This window comes from Heterocephalus glaber, unplaced genomic scaffold (genome assembly GCF_053883595.1).
Source record: "Heterocephalus glaber isolate CG9 unplaced genomic scaffold, H.glaber_assembly_v1.0 deba00001555, whole genome shotgun sequence".
Lineage (NCBI taxonomy): Eukaryota > Metazoa > Chordata > Mammalia > Rodentia > Bathyergidae > Heterocephalus > Heterocephalus glaber.
Window position 1 is genome coordinate 8,968,800 of NW_028258346.1, and position 23,387 is coordinate 8,992,186.

The following is a 23,387-nucleotide window of genomic DNA, read 5'->3' on the forward strand; positions in this document are numbered from 1 at the left end:
TCCTGAACATGGAGGCAGGAAGTGAAGCAAGGCGACGGTGGGACTGTTGCCGCCTTGGCTTAGAGACATAGATGGTGGAGATCGTCCCTGGAACTCATGGAGACAGAGGAAGAGAACAATTTATGGATTTTCCTCTAGGTTGAGTGACCCAGAGATATCATAATGTGGGAACCAGAAGAATAAATATGTCCATCCTCTCTATCCCTCTGCACCATCGTGATCAATCTAACCTTGACTGATTCCAAGTGGATCAAGTCACAGGCAAGGGGGCTGTCCATGAAGGGCAGGTTCAGAGACACAGGAGGCAGGGAGGAGAATGACCTGGTGGGACAGAAGAAGGGCGTCAGCACGAATCCCATAAAAGCATGGAGGAACAAATGATTAGTTACGACTACATTTTTATCAGAAAAATTTGCAAAAGAGTATTTAAATTGGGCTATGCAAGATGGACTGTGTTGTAACTGGAAGAGAAGGAAGGTACCAGAGTGTCAGGTAAAAGGAACCTTGTAAGGAGAAACATTCCAGTGCACCGATGTGTGGACTAGTTGCGGATTCTGTGTTGATACTATCAAATTTCAAATGTTTGTATAAATAATAGGATAAAATCCAGGATTTTGTTGCTGTTGGGAAAACAAATTGTAAATCAGCTCCTTCACTTCTTACAGTTTTAAGAATCTTCTGATTGATATAAATAATCTTAAAAATTTTTAAGAAGAGATGAGGTGAAGCAACACCTGAACTAGAACTAATTTGAAATTGAGAATCTACTTACATAAGTGTCTGTTTTCGTTTGATTGTCTGTTTCATCTTGTTCTGGGGGAATTCTGCAAGAAGAAAGATAGCTGGGAGGATTTCATGCAGGAAGGAAGGAAGAAAGAAGATAAAGAAAAGGAGGAGAAAGATGAAGTGGAGGAAAGATAAGGAGAGAAAAGGGAAGGATATAGAGAGAGAAGAAGAGGAGAGGAGTTAGGACAGGTGTGGCTTTGGGGTAAAAGAGTCCGGGACACTGGAATAAGAGAAATTTTTGGATCAGATCAAGAATTGTCATTCACTAGATATTTGATCTTGAAAAATTTTTATGCAACAATAAAAAGAATGAAGAACCACATATGATGAATTGTGGAAAGTAATTGTGATAGCATTTGTGACGGGTTTGAGAATATTGAAACATACTCCATAGCTCCTGTCCCTCCCTTTTTGTTCTGACCACTACATGGAATTATTAGTTATGAAATTAGTCTGCTTACTTCTTTGAAATAAAAACCATTGTGTCATCCATGTGAACTGCAAAGCAACTGACTCCAGCATTTATAATTTAATTCAAGGTCGTGTTTTTTCTTTTAGGATAGAGGAAAAAGAGCAAAATCAGAATCTATTTTAAATAATAACTTTTAAGCTGTCAGCAAGCAGTAACAGAGTCAATTACAAAAAATAATTTCAAGCAAAACAGAAGCTACTATTAAGGGTACACTACTACCTTGTCTAAATTAAAATAGCAAAAAAGAGATTATCATTTCTACCTCTTTATACTACAGGGATAAGAAAATCATAACATGTTTGAAAGATTTGCTAGAAGGAGTAAGACAGCCAGTGGTCTAGGTGAGCATATACAGCCCAAGAGGTCAGCAGACCGTATTTTAACAAACGAGTGATCCTTAGGTTCAAAAACAAAAAGCAAACAATAGAACACTCACTAATGTTTCTAGAACACTTGGTGCTAAAATTCATCTTCTCAGTTCATAAACAATGAAGAGCGCAACAGCCATGGGGGACCCTGATGATTCCTTGGGAGATGCTGTGTTGGTCCTTGGGACATTGTTCACTCAAGTCTCCCAAGGGGCAGTGTGGTCACACCACACTTTCTTTCTTTGGAGCAGTCAGTTGGGTTGTAATTAGGGCCTCTTAGGAGCTGGCTTTCTCACACTTCACCTGACTCACCATGGAGTGATTTTCTAAAGAATAAGTGTTGTTATATAACATAATAATTACTTCCAGTTTTGTAGCAACTGTTAGGTTTCATTTCCTAAATATTTTTAATTATAATCTCAGAGTTCTTTGTATATAAAATGTCTCAAATTTGTGCCAGATGCCCTACAATGCAGTCATGTTTTGAACAGGCATTTTAAATATGCCATCAAAATTTTTAAATTTAGTATAATAAAATATTTCCACATATATTGGAAATACCACCTTTCTCTTTGAGAATAGAGAGGCTGTATTAACTAAAATAGTGAGCAATCTTGTTTGATTGTTGTATTATTTCTTTCACCAAGAAATGGAATTTCTCTTGCACTTAAATAATCTTTGAGATATTGGATGGACCTAGAAAATTAACTTAATTTTATTCCTTATGGCCTAGTATTAGACATGGTCCTTCAATGTAGAGTATTAAAAATATCAATTCTGCTATTTGTAAATCCAACTCCTTAAAAAGTTTTAAAGCAAATCTGATTTTGATACTAGTTTATTGGTTTGGATTTTTTAATAACACATTTCATGCTGAGGTTCTGTGTCATTTGTACTGCTTTAAACTTATTTTAAGTATTTATAGTTTGAGAGAGACACTGACTAAAATTTGATTTCCCAAACTGCCTTTATTCTAAGAAAAGGAAGAAAGTATAGCAGAGAAGGTTGGTATTGCCATTAACTGTGGAGTACTGTTATTCCCGTCAAAGTGTTATTTTAGAAATTAGACACTGTTTCGATCTTCACAGCTCACCAGAATTTTCTGTGAACAAAAGAGGACAATTACACCCTGTTATTAGAACAGTGAGTGTCTGCATCAATACAGCTTTTTTAGAGTAAGTGACACAGGTCAAAACTCTGGTAGCCAGTGCATGCTAGTGGTGTCGGCTTCATGTTAGTACTGTCCTAGATCTGACTTGAAAGGAGCAACCCAGATCCAATAAACTATGACAAATTCTCCAGTCACACAGGCACCTCATTCCATAATTTGAGTCTGTCATTTCAGATGTGGATGGCCCTTGATGTTTCTTTCATAAGGATCCTCTGATATCAGTGTAGCAGATAAGCCTTTGAGAATTAGAGTATTAGGGTGTAAGCCATTCAGGACCCAGCAAGATGTGCTTGGAAGACAAAACACTTCAGTTCCACAAGAATCAGGAACCAGGACTCATAAACAGAAGGAGAGCGGGCACAGGTCAAGTTTAAGTGAATAAACACCCACGAAAAGAAGGCATGGGGACAGACACAAGTGCAGCTGCTCTTCTTAGTAGTTTGAAGTTTTTGACGTTTTCTAAAAGCAGCATTTAAAATTCCATGTAATTATTAATTGTAATTTTTAGGGATGATTATGTATGGGATTTATACTGCAAGTCCAGAGATTTGTTTCTGAAGAATGAAAAAATTACCTACTTTTGAAGACTTACACTGAAATACTGCCTACTTTATGAAATTCTCAGCCTTATCCGCCCCTCCCTTCACTTGGTGTCAGGGCTCAACCCCAGGGGCTCCTGCGTGCAAGGCAAGCTCTCTGTCACCGAGCGATGTCTCCAACTCCTGCTTTTGTTCTTTTCTCTGCTTTCTCTTCTCATTTCCCAACATGCCCTTCAGATCCTTTTTCCCTTGGACTCTTCCTCAGCTGGTCCTTTGCATTTTGGCATTTTCCAAAAATAAGACTAATGTTATACCTTCTCTAAAATATTTGTTTTGAGAAAATCAAATATACTCAAAATACACCGAATAGTAAAATAAGTATGATGTAAATTATATTCTAATATTCTGATATTTGTTACATACTTTGTATATTGCATACACTATATATATGTATATATATTTGTAATTGAATAATTTCACAGTAGATTTCAAAAATGGTAACAATTCAACCCTAAACATTTTAACAACTCTAACTATAAAGTGATTCTGGTATGTGACAATTCATTGATACAGTATCAAAATTAAAAATAATTTCTTGAACTTCTTTAAAGAAATAGTTAATATTAGATTTCCCCAATAGTCTCCAAAATGCACTTTTAGGGGGAGTAGCACTATCTAGCCAAATATTATTCATATCATTTATTAAGTCTCTTAACTATCTTTTAATTTTCCTATATTTTCCCATAAGTGTATCTTTTGAACAGACTACAACAGTTCTATTTCAGAATGTTCCACATTCTGCATTTGTCTCATTTATCTTCTGATAATGTCACTTAACTTGTTATTTTACTTTTTTGCATTTTAGTATCATTAATCCTATAAAATCTCTTCATTGTCTGTAATATGTCTACATTAAACTATCCTCCATAGTTCAGATACAGTATTCTTTAGAAGGCACAGACGTGTTATGCCGTTTTTCCTCATAAGAATGCCCCAAATCCTTAGACCCATCTTCAAGTCCCTTCAAAATCTGACTTTAATATTCTTCATTGCAATGTATAACCCTGTTTTTCCTTTCATAAGTCTTCAAGGAAGGTTTGACTGAGATAGGAAAACTCACGTTCAGTCAGTTTAGCAGGAAGGATGAAAATGATAAACTTTTTAAACTTAAAATTTGTTATTAAAGTAAGACATTTTGTTCACTATTGTTTATAAGTAAAATTTTTCCTCACCACATATGAAACATCCAATTCAGATTAGAGATTCTCAGTTAGAAGGAATCGAATCTCAGTTTGGGGATTTTTATCCAAGCCCACCTCATTATAGGTGACTAAATCCTCTGTTTCTAATTGGACTTCTGTTAAGTCTTCACACAGGTAAGATTTTATCTTTTCTTCAACTGTCACTTAGTCAACAATATTTTTTAGCTCTGTGTCAGGCCCAGGAGTACAAATATGAGTAAGTAAATGCTATTCGGTTATGTAATCTATGCTAAATGGGAGAGTATATTTTTGTCTGAGTAAATTGCATTTCAGTGTTATATTTATTCTTTTTTTCTCAAAGTCAAGACTTTTCCTACTTTCTTTTTCTCTCTGGTTTCTCCATGTGTACCCTCAAATTACATTTTGATTTTCTCTCCCTTGCCTCAGCACATTCACTGAGGCACTTGCTCAGCTTTGTTCTACATTGGCTTGAATTTCATGAGTTGCCATAGCAAGTCATTTACTGGGTGCTACATCCAGTCTCTTTCATTTAATTCACTTTACATTAAACACTTTTTGTAACATTTAACTTTGTCCCTAAAACATTGAATTTCTTTCTGCATCAGAGCTACTATCCATGATCTGAAATTTAATTATTTTTGATAGAAAAATATTCACGGGCAAATAACAACAGAGATATCAAAATCTTAAGTCTGACAGACACTTTATTTCTGCATTTCCCCTCAACTGAAGGATTATGCCAACTGGATGAGTCTGTGTTTTCGATAATAAAATCTAAGTCACTGACTGAATTCTTTTCCAATCCAAGAACTGTTCAGGGTGTCAGAGTGTGTGTGTGTGTGTGTGTGTGTGTGTGTGTGTGTGTGTCCCTAGGGCTGCATTAGAATTCCTGTCTGTGAAATTGCCTGTCATCTATTATTCCTCAACTACTGTTACTATTCTAACCATTCCTCTATTATATTCTTGCTTAGCTCCATCCAGCCTGCATTGGAGTAGGAACTGTTAGGTACTGAATAGATTTCCTCACCCACAATTTATCTGCTGAAATCCTCACCTCTAATGTGATGGTATCAAGCAGTGAGTCTGTGGTCAGAAGGAGGTGCCCTCAGGAATGGATCAGTGCCCTTATAATAAAAAGACACAAGAGAACCACTTTCTCCTCTCAGCCTTGTGAGGATGGAGGATGAATGTCTGTAGCTCAGAAAATGGGCACTTGTGAGAAATCAGGTCTGCTGGAACCTGGATCTTGGGCTTCCCAACCTCCAGAGATGTGAGACATAAATTTCCATCGTGTGGACCCCCAGTCTATGGCATTGTTGTTACAGAATCTTGAACTGACTAAGACAGGTACAATGCCAGGCATCTACTTCAACCCAAACTAACCATTTCTAGCAAGGGCTGAGTCTGAGAGGGTAGATTTGTGTCCAATCAGTAGTGCAGGAAAACACATAGAGTCTCCGGTTGTGCAAACTTTACCTCGTCTTGAATAGGCCAAACCTTTCTGTTTCTCTCTTTTCACAAATGCACATTTTAGAATCATTATTTTCATTATTGATTTATGTTTTATTCATGGGTGATTAGACGTTTTATCTTCTTCCTAGAAATAAAAAATATATTCAATTCTTTACTTACTGTCCTGACGTTCATCAGTTGAACTTTATTTCCTGTACCATTTATAATTTGCTTATCTGAGAAGAAATTATTAGAAATTTCCTCCACTATGTAAATGTGTTTATGTCAGACGTTACCCATTAACCTAATTCTCAAAATGGCTGGGCAAATGTTCACTTCATGTTTGTTCTGCAGAATATTTCACAGAAATAATTATAATGTGATTTTTATTTTTACTTAGTTATTCATAAGAAAATATGGAGAAGAATAGAATCTTAAATCGCAAGTGAAATACCAGCTTCCTCATAAATTGTGCATAAATTCTCTGTGTTTCAAACTTTATAACACAATTTCAGTAGCAGAATAAAGGTGATGTCTTTCCTTCAGTTTAGGGGCAATGCAGAAATAAAGTGTCTGTCAGTCTTAAGATTTTGATATCTTTGTTGTTATTTGCCCATGAATACTTCTGCAACTCTCTTCATCGATAAACATTAAAGACAGTGTCAAACAGAAAGCTACAAGGATAGAATAAAAATCCCACATTTATATTTTTATTTCATAATTCATACTACATAAACAAAGCTATTTAATTGCCTGCAGTTAAAGACATGAGTAATTGTTGGAAACCTTCGAATCATGACTGGATCTTTAATGAACGCTCACGACATTTATATTTGGTTTTGGTTTTGGAAAGTAATATGAAGACTCATTTTGGGAGCTAATTATTTAGAAATATTTTATTACCTAATTCATCCTTTAAAATATATTTTATTTAACAGTCCTATATTTTCTCAAGACTGGGAAAATGAGTAATAATATAAAAATAAATAACTATCTGAAAGTAGAGGTTTTTTATTTTATATAAAAGTCCTTAAAAGTTTGGATTCAGGTAAACATCTAGAAAAAGAAGTAGGTTCTCATCTATCTATCTGTCTACCTACCTACCTACCTACCATCTCAACAAACTTGTACCTACTGGTATCAGGGAACCAAGCATTTTTTTCTCTGTTAATTGAATATTTCTTACGATTTATTTCACTTCAGAAAAAAATAGATTGCTCATTTTAGTTCATTCCTGTGCGGATCATTCAAGCATGAAAATTGACACTAACTTCAATAAAAGCTTTGGTAAGTTGAGAAATAGATGGTTAAGGAATACATTAAAAATGTTTTAAAACCCCTTAAATACCAGTACCAAGAAAAATTGCTTATAATTGATATTATTGGGTTGTACACTAGAGAAAATGGGTAGAAGATGTGATACAGAAAATTAGAATATAATAAGCCAAGCCGTTCACATTTAAACACTCTTTTTCTTCCCTTACTATTGTTAATATATTTCCTAGTCAGTTAAATGAGGTTATTAAGGCATAAGTCAGTTAATTTCATTGATAACATATGCTACATGCTTTTGAAAAAATGCTTAGGTATTGAATTTGAGTGGGCAAGGACAGTTACATGATTGTGAAATATCTTGGTAATCTGTTCATGACTTGAAATTTGCTTGCCTTTTTCCTCTGTGATCTCAAACTCAGCATATGAAAGTATACCTTCCCCCCTAGATAAAAGTGGTAGGTAATGTTGCCAACTGGAATGTACTGGAAGGATTCACTTCTTAAAGACTTCTGTTACATAGGACTTCACAATCTTTCTGTGTTTAGGAAAGATTTATGTTGTTGTTCTAAATCTGCTATTGCAATTATTTACACACACAATCTAATGACAATCACCTTATTTAGATTACTTCATTTTTCACTCTTATTTATCAACATTTTATATAAACAAATTATTTCGGATTGTGGGGAAAATTATATCCAAGGGAAGTTAATTCACTGAGATATCTTGAATTAGTTTTCTTAACTTGCATATATGTGAATGAAAGTATATGACTAAATTGGTAGAAATAGAAAAAATATATTCTGTAATACTCTAATAAGAACTTTAGAAATCTGTACCTGCAGACTTTTTTGTCTTTGTGTTAATATTTTAATATAATTATGCGATCACCTCACTTAAAATGTAGTGTAATCTTCATTTAGTACTTTAATAATACAGTAATGAGGTATAGACGGTTAAATGTTAATACGTGGAATTTTATCATAAGTTCATTTAATATAGATTATATATTTTATAATTTTAGATTATGTATTTTATAATATACATTTTTAAATTTTATTTTTATTAACATATGTTTGGAGTACATAGTGACTACATTCATTGTGGTGAATTGGTACTTTAATATTATGGTAATAAGGTACAGATGGTAAAATGTTACTATATGGAATTTTATTGTAAGTTCATTTAATTGCACATTATTTATAATTCTTAAAGCCAGTACTCATCATCACCTTGACTGTCTCAGACATAATAAGCTGGAATTAACCAAACATTTGTGTATTTCTATTCAATATACTTGGAAAACTAGGATGGAAAAAGACTGAAGTATAGCACTGAACTCAGTGGCCTGGCTCAGTCTTTTCTAAATTCAGGATGATAATAATATTAGTGACATCAGCAAGCTTATTCCAGCTTTAAGATATTAAAAAGAAATTTATTTTGCTTGGAATAAGGACAATGGTTGAGGTGATCGCTACTTAGACTAATACAGTGTTGTTCTGTTTAGGTACAAATACAATTTTTTAAAAGTAAAACAAATCATTTAATATCATAATAAAAATTTGAGGGAAATCTTATCAGTTTCTGTATTTTATTCAGGAGGGAACTAATAAACTGTGCCATGGAAGAGCTTGCCAGTGGTCACAGAGATATTATATGCTAGAGCCAGATTTCAGGTATAAAATATTCTAGCTTTGGAGTTTATGTTCATCCCATTTCACACTGCTGTCCTCATAATGAAAATTTTCTCTTGGCTGACTTATCATTCAGGGCTCACTTAAAATATCAGTGATTCCAAGTGCTTCTCAACGTTAACCAATCCAAGCTGGTCTTGCTGCATTTCCTTGCCTGACTATTGCTGTTAATTACACCTCACTGTTTTTGTTTTATTTGAGATTTGCTTGGCACTTATAACCATTTAAATTATGTTTGTATGTATGCCTATATCCTCTACTAACCATTCTTTGTTTTACTTCTAGATTTTTGAAGATCTGTTTTTAAATTTTAGACCTTTATGGCACTTGTCATCATTTAAATAAATCTGTCTGTCTGTCTGTTATCTCTTTATCTGTCAACTGCTAACCCTTCTTTTGCCAGATTTAAGCTCCCAGAGAAGGAAAAAAAAAAATTTCTAGGCTTGTTCAATCCACTTTCAGTACCTGCAACAGAGGCTAGCACATTACAGATATTAAATAATGTTCGTCTACATAAATGATTAAAGAAATAATTACGACATAGGTAGAATTAATTGTATTTTTGTAAGGATTGTTCACTGAAACATTTTAAAAACATGGGATTGAGAATTGGCCAAAAATAGACTTGAGCTTTGGCCTTATCATCTTCCAGGTGTCCATTTTGTACTAGTTACTGAAGACCTTTAAGATTAATTAACTCTTTAAAATGATAACAATATCTACTTTACATTCTTTGCTTGATTCTTAAATCCAACAGCATTTGTAAGCTTTCAGGATCTTACATAAATCTTTCCATTTTAGTACTTACAAGTGATAGGTTAAAGCAGCTCCAAAAGAATTGTTAGTACCAATCTTTATGCTCTAGTTAAATGAACTACACACAGTTCATTACAAAATGTTTGGCTTGTTTTTTTTTCCCCATCTGTAATTAGTCATCTTCACAAAATATTTAAATAAATGAATCCAATAAGTCATTTTTTTTAAAAAGAGGAGAGAATCATCAAGATGGATCACTAGGGGCTGGAGTGTAATTCAGCGGTTGAGCATTTGCTTAACATGCGTGAACTGAGAAAGAGACAAAAGTTGGATCACCAGTCAATATCAGGAAACCAGGCTGAGGGGTGACCTGTTTGTGCTTAATGTGCCATCCACTATGGGGACAAAGTATCCACTGGCAAAGAACCAGTGCTACCTGTTGAACAAATGTTTATCATCAGCATAAGGACATAAAAGTTCTCTCCATGAGATAAAACATGTTCAAACAATAGAGAACTTACTTTTATAGACATCTCTGGAAACGTTAGAACTTCATTGTGCTAACAGCTAAGTAAGTTCTGCTTCAAAGCATCTTCAACGTTTTTATTGCCTCGTCATTAGAGTAAATGTGCATAGTGTTCTCAGTATTGTCAGTGGCCATTTACGTGGAGTGCTGAAGTAGTCCCTTGTCTGTTTGACTAATTAGACATGAGTTGTTAGCTGTTTTTATTATTTTTGAAACTGCTCACATTAGTGTAGCAGATTTTACATAGTTTATCTAGTTGTAAATGTATCTACACATTCGAAAATTCTGTCTATACCAGCCAGAATATTGCTCTCTGTCAATTTGCTACTGGCCCATTATTTTCTCAGGTTGAATTATCTTGTAGAATGATCCATTTGTTTGAATAATGAATCTTTTCATGAGAAAGTTTTTCCCATGTTTTAATTATTAATATTTATATTAAAATGTATTAAATTTTAACACGGAAACAAACATTATTAAAAATGTACATATTATTGATTTTGTAAGCTTGCTTCATTATTTTCAAAGCAAATTTTATCAGGGGGTTCTAACTTGAAGCCATGGTTTCTGTAAGAAATTCGGAATATTTCTTTTTGCACCGTGCAGTACATTATTGTTCTCCAGCCACTTTACTGTGCAGTACCACCTCAGGACGTCTTGCTCCTAACTCTTAATTAGTACCTAAAATCAGTCTTCCTGTACCTTTTCTTCCCCTCTATTTATTTTTATAACTTACATTAAATTTGCTTTTTTATTGATAAATATAAAAATTTTACATATCAATTAGGCACCATACAATGTTTCTGTAGATGTATATATAATGTTTAAATCAGATTAAACACAAATTTTATTTTTTAAAGGAACTAACAAAACTGCTAGAAGGAAAATAAAAGGAATTGCTTCCCTTTGGAATGGGCAAAGAGTCCCTGGACATGACCTCTAAAACACAAGGAACCAAAACAAATATAGGCAAATATGAGGAAAAATCTAACTAAAAAGCTTCTGTTCAAAGCAGAATATAACTATCAGAGTGAAGAGACAACTTATGAACTGACAGAAAATATTTGCAAACTATGCAAATAGCAAGGGGTAAATTTCTAGAATACAAAAGCAATCCCAAAAATTCAAAAGTGATAACAAAACAAAAACAAAGATCCAAGTAATACAATTTAAAAGGAACAATAGGTATAAATAGTTATCTCTTAAAAGAAGATATATGTAGATAGACAGCAAATATATAAAAAATGCCCATCTCTAGTCATCAGAAAATTTAAATCTAAACCATAATGAGGATAGAAGCTCACTCTAGTAAGAAAAGGTGCTGTTAACAAACCAAAAAACAAAACAAATAAACAACAACAACCCCCCCAAACTAAAGATAACCAGTGTTAGCAAAATGTGTGTGTGTGGGAGACTTGCACACTCTTGAAGAGAGTGTAAATTAGTACAGCCATCATGGAAAACAATATGGAGGTTTTTCAAAACATTAAAAATTAAGTTCCATATGAGCCTGCAACTCCACTAGCGGTGTATGTTTACAGTAGCACTATTCACAATAGCCAAGTAATGGAAACAATTTAACATCCAACAACTAATGAATATATAAGGGCATGTGGTACACACACAACAGAGTATCATTTGACCATAAAGAAGGAAATTTAGTCATATGCTCAGCATGGATGGAATGGGAGATCAATATGATCTGTGAAATCATCCAGGTACAGAAAAACAAATACTGCACCATCTCACTCATATGTGGAATTCAAAAATGTTGATCTAATTTCAATTAATGTAGCAAATGGTGGTTAGCAGAGGCCAGGAGAGTGGGGTGGGGGAGGCTGACCAATGGCCCTAGGTTCTAGTTAGGTAGGAACAGGAGGCTCTGGCTTGCTTTTACACTGTGGTGGACCACACATATATGCTGTCTATCTCCCAAAGCTAGAAGAAAGGATTCTGAGTGTGATCACTGTCAAGAAATGATAATGTTTGAGGAGAAAGATACATTTAACTTCATTAAAGCATTGCACAGTATATATGTGTATTGAAAATTTGTATGTACTCCATCCATGTGTGCAATTTTTATATTTTGTATGCTACTTCAAATAATTAAAAAATTAAGATAAAATATGGTAGTTTAAGTTATTAATTAAATGACCTTGAATGAAAATAATGTCCATTCCAGTAAAATTGTGAGGTTTCACCTGATGGGTTTTAGTACTAATGAAATACTATCCAGTTATTTAAAATATTCCTTTGAAAATAAGATTTTAAGCTGCCTTTCAAATGTATAAGAATGGACAATTTCTGTGGGTTTTTTTTCCTGTACTTGAGTTGACCCTGAGTAGTAAATGGCTTTCTTTAATAATGGTATCCATTTATCAACACTTTAATAAGAAAAATGTCAAAATAAATCTTTTTGTCATGTTTAATTTGTAGCTAAATTAAATATACTCTTTGATATTTAGAGGCTAATTGTATTTAATTAAGAAATTTTAAAATCAGTGCTACAATGTTATGGCAAAAGGACTCACACACATACAGGCGCATTAATCTGAATAAGTGCCTCCTTTGAGAGAAGAATAAATTATTAGACCCAAGTACAGAATTTGGAGTTAGTCCAAAGCCTGTCCAGTTTTAATTCTACAGCTGTAGTTTTGTGTGGCCTCATGTAAGTCACTGAAACTTTGATTTGAGATTTCTGACATTAAATATAGTATTTACTTTTAATTTGTCTTTCATCTCTGAAAAGATGCAACTTTGGTCAGATTTACAAATTTCCTCCAGTATTTGTCTATGCATTGTACACAATTATAGTATGTAAATGGATTTGTAAATAAAGACTTGAATAAGCAGAAGCTCTTGCATGAGCTAAGAACGTAATAATCAGGTCAAAGATAAGGAAGATCAGATGGTTAACAATAAATGACAGCATTAATGTTTAGGCTCATTGTACAGAAATGCAAATGGAAAAGTAATAAACCATGATAAAGAAAATTATAAGCTGATCTTTTTTGGCAAAAGTGAGACTAGAGAACAAATTACGATTTTTTTCTCAGTGTCGTTGCTTTTTCTCAATTTGAATTAGAGAAAAACAGTTCCATTTACTTCTTGGTTGCTTTGATGTGCAATACTCTTTGTTTCTTTTAAACTTTAAATAATCATCTCCTATTCTCTTTACCATTGTACTGCTGTTTTTCTTTTTCTTTTAATTTTAAGTGGCTGTGTCCTTGGGTATATTCCTCTCCTGAGGCCTTGTCTTAGAATCTCACCAAAGCACAGCAGACAGGTTAAGGGGAGAGGATGAGGAGGTGTACTTCCGGGGTTCACGTCCAGTTTCTCATTTATGGCCTCTGTAACTTTGGTGAGTTAGTTAATCTTTTTGTGGTTCAACTGTCTCATTTGTGAAGTGGGGATACTAATAACAGAGATACCACATAGAGTTATTTCTAAGAGAGTTATACATATTGAGTGCTGAAAAAATGTGTTATATAATTAAAATGCTGCTAATAAACCAAATATTACTTCTGGAAACACTGCAGTAAGTTTTTCAGTGGTTCAGGGAAAACTTTACCCTAACCCCTCAAATATATTTCCAAACGCTACACAGTTTCAGACTCAATTATTAATTTATTTAAGACATTTATGAATATAACTTGAACAATTTTTTGAGGATATGTTTCTCGTGCTGGTCTTCCACTTTCTGGCTCAAATGATTCTTCTGCCTCAGTCTCCTAAGTAGCTAGGACTTCAGGGAGCATAACTGGGTTGAACAATTACTTTCCAAGATGTATTGTATGTGAAGAATACAATGTACACTTTCACACGTTCTATCAATAATCTCAGAAATATTTTGTCATACCGCTTTGCTGATGAAAACATGTACATTTGAAAAATCGTTTCATGATATGTGGCAAAGGCCTCTTACTACTAAGAAGAATCAGAAGGAAGGAGAGAAAAAGAGGGCCAGGGGGATGGAGTCAACAATTTGAGAGGACGAAGTGGTGGAGTAGGAGAAGGTGCACGATGAAAAGCAGGGCTCAGGAATTTGACATCTGAAGGAATTCATAAAGTAGCAGTAGTAGCAGGTAGCAGTGAATGGAGAAATAGCCACAATCATGTTGGCTGTTCTCTCCTTAATTCAGACAAAGGGAGCGCTTTGTGCTGCCTAGTGATCCCGCTACATTTCCCTGTGACGTAGCACCTTAGTTTTCCAGCACTTTATGTCTTACCACTCTCCTACGCTATGCACTCTGGGTGCACTGGCCTCCTGGATGCCTCTGAACATCCTCAGCAAACTTTCGCCCTGGAGCCTTGCAGCTGCAGCTTCCACCACACCAACTGCTCTCTCTGCACATCTGCACGAGGGATCATTTTCGAATTTCCTACAGCAGTGGTCAAATTTAACCTACAAAGAAGTCTTTCCTGAGCATAATATTACACACTGGAATCCAACGTTACATATTATCTCATTTTTCCCTCCTTCAATTTCTTCGTAATTGACTTGGTATGTGATTTAAAATGTATTTACCTGTTTCCTCATAGTAATCTACTTGAGGGGAGTGGCTTTGTTTGGTCACTAATATATCCCCCCAAATTAGAAGGAGTCATTTTATTTTTTAGTAGGCTCTCGTTTTTATTATATGAATGAATGATCTTATTTTATGTAGAGATTACTCTAAGTGCTTTATATATATTATCTCTTTGAAATAAATGAAAACCATTACAAAACTATATGGGTTAAATATTATTATTATTTGCATCTTATATAAGGAAAAACCAAGTCACAAAGATGTTAAATATTTTGCATCACATCTCATAGCTGGTAAGCATTGGATAAATAAGATAACCTCAACTACGTGCACTGCTGGTAATCATCCCAAGATGTGGATCAATATCTAATAGCTAAGTTGAAGAATGAATACTTAAATAAGCTTAGCTAAAGCAAATCTGACTTAACATGCCTTTCAGGTTGTAGCTATAGAAATTTCTCAAAGCTTTTCTTGTAATCATAACCTTTAAAATCTCTATTATTTTCTCTGGTTTTCAGCTCCTGAAACTATGTTTCAGAAAAGTTTTGTCCTGAGAAATAAATTTAAATAAAATAATTTTTAAAAATACTTCTTGTTTTGACCAAGTCATCAAAATATGTGAGCTGAAGTCTTCCTTACTTTTATAGCACGTAAGAATAGAGCATTGGTCTGTCTTTCCTTTGGATTTTCTTTCTTTCTTAAAATATGGTGCATATATTGAAATTAAACTACAATGCATAGATTAAAGATGAAATATATATCCTCTTATTGAACAATTTATTCTCTGTTCACTTACATAAAATTTAGTATGAATACCATTTATAACAACTACATATACAGCTGGCTACCTGCCATTTAGGACCAGAAAATGGATTGATACTTCTCAGCTTTGTCTGTGTCATATATAACCCTAGTAAATAAAATGATTACAATATCTGCACTAAAGAAAGCATCACTGTTACAGTTGAGTGGGCCAAAGTAGTCCAGGTTCTTGGACACACAAGAAAAGAATTGCCAAGTGCATACCTTGTAGTAAGTAGCAAGCAGCTATGTTTATTGCAGATCAGGGATGGCAGCAGGAACTGGCAGAAGGAAGAGGAGTTTTTGATGAGCATCTCGTGAGATTTAACACTACTCAGGGTTCCAGTATTTAAAGGGTCAGACACCTCGAACTTCAGGAGCCTCCCATTCTGTCTCTCACTGGTGTGGAAACTAATGACCTGCAGCCTTGGGGATCACAATCTCTTAGGACTAACCATGGAAAATCACCAGGGCAGTGCCATGTCCGCCGCTGAATGAAGGGAAAGGAGCGGTCATTCAGTTTCCCTGTTTCTGTGTGTCATCATCATATGATTAACTCAATAAAAAGTAATGGGACTATTATTTTTTCTATTCCTTATCCTTATTACAACTTGTGTGGTTAGCAAGCTGAGAAAACTGGCTTTTTCTGCACAATATTTCTAATACAACCTCTGGGGATACTTAAATCTGCCCAGATAAAGCATTACACGGTACTTAGAGGAGAATAATTTTGCTTAGGCATAGAGATTAATTAAATTTGTTACATCTTCTTTGTGTGATTGCTTCCAAGTTTTAAAAAACAATTATAAAAATTGTAATCTGCCTTTCTTTTTTTTAATTTGTAAGGAAGTTTACTCAACTCATGTACATGTTTTCCTTTTTTTTCATTCATTCATTTTATTGGTACATTTTAGGTATACAATATTCTGACATTCATTATTGGGAATTTGCACCTTTACATAATCTCTCTTGGTTCTTATTTTTCCTCCTTCCTCTACCCTCCCTTCAGCCCCTCCATTCCTCCCTATTTACAAAGACTGTTTCCATTTTTTCCTTTTCTCGTGTTAATTCCATTCCCTTCTTTCCTTTCCCCTACCCCTCCTACTTCCCCTTCCCCTTTGCCCCTTTTCTTCCTATTTCACATTACCTATTATACATTTTGATCCTTATTTACACTTTCAGTTTCTCACACCAGAGAGACTATTTGGTATTTATACATGTGTCCTATTTATATCACTTAAGAGGATGGCCTCAACATGAATCCATTTAGCTATGAATGTCTCTTGGTTCTCATTCTTTATGGCTGAGTAGTATTTCATGTTTTTTTTAAATTATTGGGCACTGCATATTTAGGGTAGAGAAAGATGAAAGTGTGGGATATATACTGTGAGAATGGACTACTTGTTTCCAAAGTAGATAATTATTTTTTTTTGCAATTCATAGTTTTTGACCATAATGTCTCTTCTCTCATCCTTCCTCCCTGATCTTTCCAGATATAACCTAAAAGGAGATGGAATTTTGGTGAAAGATGCAAAGCATGCGGAATACACAGCAGTCTCCTCTCAAAGTGAGGACAGCGGGTTCCCATTGGGCATGGGACCACAAAACTTACTGCGCAAAAGCATATTATTAATGAATGGGGTTGATTCTGATTCTTCTATGACCCTTAAAGATTGTTATTACAGCATTGAAAACTCTTACTATGTGTTATAAAGGTATAAAAAATTTAAAAATAATGAAACTAACATTATTCAGTGCTCTGTTTAAAAATATTAGAAAGGTTGAGAAAAGGTAAAACTTGTAAGGTGTAGTTGGAATAGTGCTGTCTTTTTCTTCTTGTTGAATAACTTGCTGCAGGGGTGAACATCTACCAAAAGTCTTGGCAAAACTGTCCTACTCCTTTCTAAGGCTGAAGCAGCTCTCAGCATGGGGTCTTGCTGCTAGCAATAACCATCAATTATCTCTGTAAGTTCCTTCAATGCAACAGTTTTTCTATTTTTGGCCAGTGTCATTTTCACTGGGGCACCTTTACTTTGTCACAATGACTTTCTTCATTTAGTAAATTCCTCTGAAATCTCTTGAATGTCAGCAACGCCAAAATTTCCAAGATTAACTATCACCATATTTACATTGATTTGTATTTTGCTTCTGGTAGAGTTTTATTTGTTCATTTCACTTCTGTTTTTGTTATGAGTTCCCTCCTTTGATAATCCATTTTTGCATCATTTTGTGTGTATATCACTGGGAGGAAGGAGGTCCAACTGAGTACTGCTGTGTATGTATGAAGTGACTAATGGATGTGCAGTGACCAATCACCAACGTGCTCTGTAGGAAAGGAGGTGATTGATCACTAATATGATGGGGGTCAGTTATGTGTGATTTGTGGACCAAAAACTTAACAGTAAACTCTGTATTTTATGCACTTTTAATACATGTATCAAATATAACTAAAATTTGAGCCCTGTTGTTAGGAGGATTGTGTTTTTTCATATTGAGCTAAGAGTTGTATGTAGTAATTAAAACTTAAGCCTATCTGATCTGTGCAAATTAAGAACTAATTGGTATGTAGCTGCTATGCTTAGTACCACTGCTGTCAGCTTTACTCCCACTACTCTTAACTCTTCTATTGAATGCCTACTATGTGCCAGCCATTATTTGGCTCTTTCAAAAAATTAGCTCATTTAATATTCCCATGAAATCTATGTGGTAATATAATCTCTATGGTGCTGAATGAGAAAACTGGCATAATCATACTTAGGAACTTTTCTAAAAATTCCTCAATAAGTAGCTAGAATGAGGCCAATATAATTTGAAAGCCTATGGTAGTCTTGTATTTCACTTTATCAACTACTTTTAATTTGGTCAACTAAAGTTTCCTAGAAAATAAGGTTCTTTAGTTGTAATTTCAAGTGGGGCTCAGAAGATAATTTATATATTTTTTCTTAAATTCTTTTATTGGTACATTGTAGGTATACAACACAATTACATTTCTCATTGGGAATTGTACCTTTACATGATGCATCTTGGTTCTTATTTTTTCCACATTCCTAGCCCTCCCTTCACCCCCTCCACACTTCCCTATTTACAAAGACTTTATTTCCACTTTTCCCAATTCTCATCATTTTTCCTTTCCCTTATTTCCTTTCCTCTGCCCCTCCCACTACCCCTACCCCTTTGGACCTTTTCTTCCTATTTTGCATTATCGATTATTCATTCTAATCATTGGTACATTGTAGGTATACAATATAATGACATTCATCATTGGAAAATTGCACCTTTACATAGTCTCTCTTGGTTCTTATTTTCACCCTTTCCCAGCCCTCCCTTCAACCCCTCCATTCCTCCCTATTTACAAAGATTTTGTTTCTATTTTTCCGTTTTCTCATATTAATCCCATTCCCTTCTATCCTTTCCCCTAGCCCTCCTACTTCCTTCCCCTTTGCCCCTTTTCTTCCTATTTCACATTACCTATTATACATTTTAGTCCTTATTTACACTTTCAGTTTCTCACACCAGAGAAACTATTTGGTATTTATAAATGTGTGTCCTATTTATTTCACTTAAGAGTATCGCCTCAATGTGCATCCATTTAGCTATAAATGTCTCCAATTTCTCATTCTTTATGGCTGAGTAGTACTCCATTTTATTTTGAAAAACCCTACATTTTCTTGATCCAGTCTCCAGTTGATGGGCATTTGGGCTGTTTCCAAGTTTTAGCTATCACAAACTGTGCTGCTATGAACATGGGTCCACATATATCACTGTGGTATGATTCTTTTAATTCTTTGGGGAAGATCCCCAGCAGTGGAATAGCTGGGTCAAATGGGACTTCCAGTCCTAGTTCTTTGAGGTATCTCCATACTGATTTCTACAGTGGTTGCAACAGTCTACACTCCCACCAGCAGTGGAGCAGGATTCCTTTTTCCCCACAGCCCCACCAGCATTTGATATTGGTGGATTTCATGATAGCAGCCATTCTTTCTGGAGTGAAGTGGAATCTCAGCATTGTTTTCATTTACATCTCTCGAATGACCAGTGATGTTGAACATTTTTTTATGTATTTATTTGTTATTTCTACTTCTTTGTGTGAGAAATGTCTGTTCATTTCAGATGCCCATTTTTGGATTGGGTCTTTAAATTTGGGAGGTCTGATCTTTTAAAGTTCTTTATAGATTCAAGATAGTAGACCTTTGTTTGAGGAAGAGCAGGTGAAGATTTTTTCCCACATACACTGCTGGTGGTTTCTCTTGCTGTGCAGAAGCATTTTAATATGAAGAGATCCCACTTGTTGATTGTTTGTGCTAGTTCACGGGCAACTGAGGTTTTGTTCATAAAATCTTTTCCTACACCGATGTCTTCAAGAGTTCTACCTAACCTCTGTTCCAACAGGTTCACAGTTTCTATTTTAATATTTAGATCTTTAATCCATTTTGATTTTAGTTTAGTGCATGGTGAGAGATATAGGTCTAGTTTTAATCTTTGGCAAGTTGAAGCCCAATTTTTCCAGCACCATTTATTAAAGAGGCTATCTTTCCTCCAGTGAGGGTGCTTGGCTCCTTTATCAAAGATGAGATGGCTGAGTGCGTCTGGCGTTGTTTCTGCATCTTCTAATCTGTTCCACTGGTCCTCAGGTCTGTTTCTTTGCCAGTACCATGCTGTTTTTATCACAGTACCTTTGTAGTATAGTTGCAGGTTGGGGATTGTGATACCCCCTGCCATGTCTCTGTTACCTAGAATTGCTTTTGCTCTTCTGGGTCTCTTCTTGTTCCAAATGAATTTTTGGATTGTTTTCACAATGTCTGTGAAGTATGCTGCTGGGATCTCAATTGGAATTGCATTAAATCTAGATAGCAGTTTTGGAAGTATGGTTATTTTCACTATATTGATCCTTCCTGCCCAGGAGCAGGGAATGTCTGTCCATTTTCTGATATCATCTTCAATCTCTCTTTTCAGAGTGCCATAGTTTTCAGGGAAGAGGTCTTTGATTTCTTTCATTAGGTTGATTCCTAGGTATTTCAGTGTTTTGGATGCGATTGTGAAAGGAATTATTTGCCCTATTTCTCTCTCAGTGAGTCTATCATTGGTGGAGAGGAAAGCTATTGATTTTTGTGTGTTGAACTTGTAACCAGCTACTATACTGAATTTGGTTATTAAGTCTAGAAGACTTTTGGTGGAGTTCTTGGGGTCTTCTATACAGAGTATCATGTCATCTGCAAATAATGACAATTTGACTTCTTCCTTTCCTATCTTTATTCCTTTTATTTCTTTCTCTTGTCTAATTGCCATGGCTAATGTTTCCAGAAGTATATTGAACAAGAGTGGTGATAGTGGACATCCTTGTCTTGTTCCTGATTTGAGTGTGAAGGATTTCAGTTTTTGACCATTTAGTATGATATTGGCTGTTGGTTTTTCATAGATGGCTTCTATCAGTTTGAGGTAGAGACCATCTATTCCAAGTTTTTGTAGGGTTTTTATCATAAATGCATGTTGGATTTTGTCAAATGCTTTTTCTGCATCTATGGAGATAATCATATGGCTTTTGTCCTTGGCTCTATTGATATAGTGTATTACATTGATTCATTTGCATATATTGAACCATCCCTGCATCCCTGGGATGAATCCCACTTGATCAGGGTATATGATCTTCTTGATGATCTTCTGCATTCTATTTGCCAGTATATTCTTCAGGATTTTTGCATCTATGTTCATTAGTGAGATTGGCCTATGGTTCCCTTTTTTGGTTGGGTCTTTCTCTGCTTTGGGGATCAAGGTGATGCTTGCTTCCAGGAATGAAATTGGGAGTATTGCTTCCCTTTCAATTGCATTGAAGAGTTTAAACAGTAGTGGCAGTAATTCCTCTCTAAATGTCTTGTCGAATTCAGCAGTGAAGCCATCAGGGCCTGGACTTTTCTTAGTTGATAATATTTTTATTACATTTTCAATTTCATTGGTTGATATTGGGTTGTTTAGAATTTTTAGGTCTTCTTCATTCAACTTTTGTAATTCATATGTATCTAGGAATCTGTCCATTTCTTCTATGTTTTCCATTTTATTGGCATATAGGTTCTGGAAGTAGGTATTGATGATCCTCTGGATTTCTGCTGGGTCTGTTGTAATTTCACCCTTTTCATTCCTAATTACATGGATTTGGGCCTTTTCTTTCCTTTTTCTGATAAGGTTGGCTAAGTGTTTGTCAATTTTGTTTATTCTTTCAAAGAACCAACTCTTGGCTTCATTGATTTTTTGTATCATTCTCTTAGTCTCCATTGCATTGATTTCTCCCCTGATCTTTATAATTTCCTCCCTTGTATGAGCTCTGGGGTTTTCCTGCTCTTCTTTTTGTAGAAGCTTGAGGTTCAGCATCAGGTTGTTTAATTGGGCTCATTCTTTTTTCCTAATACACATATTCACTGCTCTGAATTTCCCTTGTAAGACTGCTTTCATTGTGTCCCATAGATTCCGATATGTTGTATTGTAATTATCATTTAATTGAAGGAACTCTCTGATTTCTTCTTTAATTTCTTCTTTCACCCAATATTCAGAAGTGTGTTGTCTAGCAGCTGCTGGATTGATTTCTCCTGCTCCCTTATAATTTTTAAAAAATTTTTCTTTTCCTGGTCATTAATTGTAATCTCATCTTCTGTATCTGAAATTCTGTCCTCCTATTGGCTCATTCTGCTGTGTAGACTTTCAGTGTAGTTTTTCATCTCCTGGAAATCTATTTGCATCTGTTTTATAGATTCCATTCGTATTCTATGTTGGGATTCCATCATGTTCCTCAGCTCCTCTCTGGATTTATTAATCATGTGTTGGACTAGGAGCACAATCTCTCCTGTTATCTGAGATATTATTTCTGATTTCATTTTTTCCAGATCCCTTTTTGTTGCCAGTTCAGTGGGTCCAGGTGGTTTAGTATCAGAGTGTTCCATCTCATTTCCCTTTGGGGTTGCTGTAGGTGATCTGGAAGTCTGGTTTTGAGAGTTGTTTACGTGTTTTCTCATTTTGATTGTGGGAGCGTATACTGTTGGCGCCCATGTGGCTCACCTCCTCTGAGCTGGGAGAGGTGGGCCAGGTGCTGGGAGCGTCAGTAGGGATTGTGGCCTGAAAGCCCCTTCATCTGGTCTGGGAGTGGCGGGATTGTTGGTGGCCCAGAAGCCCCTTCCTCTGGACCAGGAGCAGTGGGATGGCAGCTCAGGACCCCCTTACCTCTGGGCCAGAATTCTTTCAATCTTGAGAACTTGATTAGCTCCAGCACAGTGGTCTAGTGGTCTGGTGTCCTTTGCATCTTTTTAGTGTGGAACCAGGTGGCTGTACAGAGAAGAGGCCAAAGGAGTTGGGGGTGGGGGTCCAGTGGATTGCTGCTTCGGTGTTTTTCAGTGGGAATGGTGACCTCAGGACCATGTCCGCAGACCTGCCTGTCTGCAGTGGGATGATTCAGTGTTTTCAGCAGGACTGGCAACCTTGGGACTGCATCTGCAGACCTGCCTGTCTGCAGTGGGGTGATTCGGTGTTTTCAGCACCAGGAGATAATTTCTCTTGGGATAAGAAGTTTCACTTGTTTGCAGTCAACCTTTCAAAGAAGCATAGAGCTCATCATAATGGCTATCATTTATTATGACCCATACTTAAGACATTTTATTAGATTGCTCCTTCAGGCCAATATTACAAAGAAATTGTTATGTATTTTACATCATAAAATATCTAACTTGAACTCTTTAAAGGATGCTGAATGACTCTCTACAATTTGGAGTATGCTGAAATCAGATGATGTGGATCTGTTCTATATACGGCCGTG

At 35.4% G+C, this 23,387-nt stretch overlaps 1 protein-coding gene across 1 annotated transcript in view; it reads left to right on the forward strand.

The window, feature by feature from the left end:
- The window catches only part of LOC110350345 (uncharacterized), a 90,725-nt gene extending 69,769 nt beyond the window's left edge, over positions 1 to 20,956 (forward strand). Inside the window, exon 4 of the mRNA XM_087190701.1 lies at positions 17,086 to 20,956. Coding sequence (XP_087046827.1) covers positions 17,086 to 17,305 — 220 coding nt within the window. The 3' untranslated portion in view covers positions 17,306 to 20,956. The remainder of the gene's footprint in view (positions 1 to 17,085) is intronic.
- Positions 20,957 to 23,387: the final 2,431 nt, after the last annotated feature.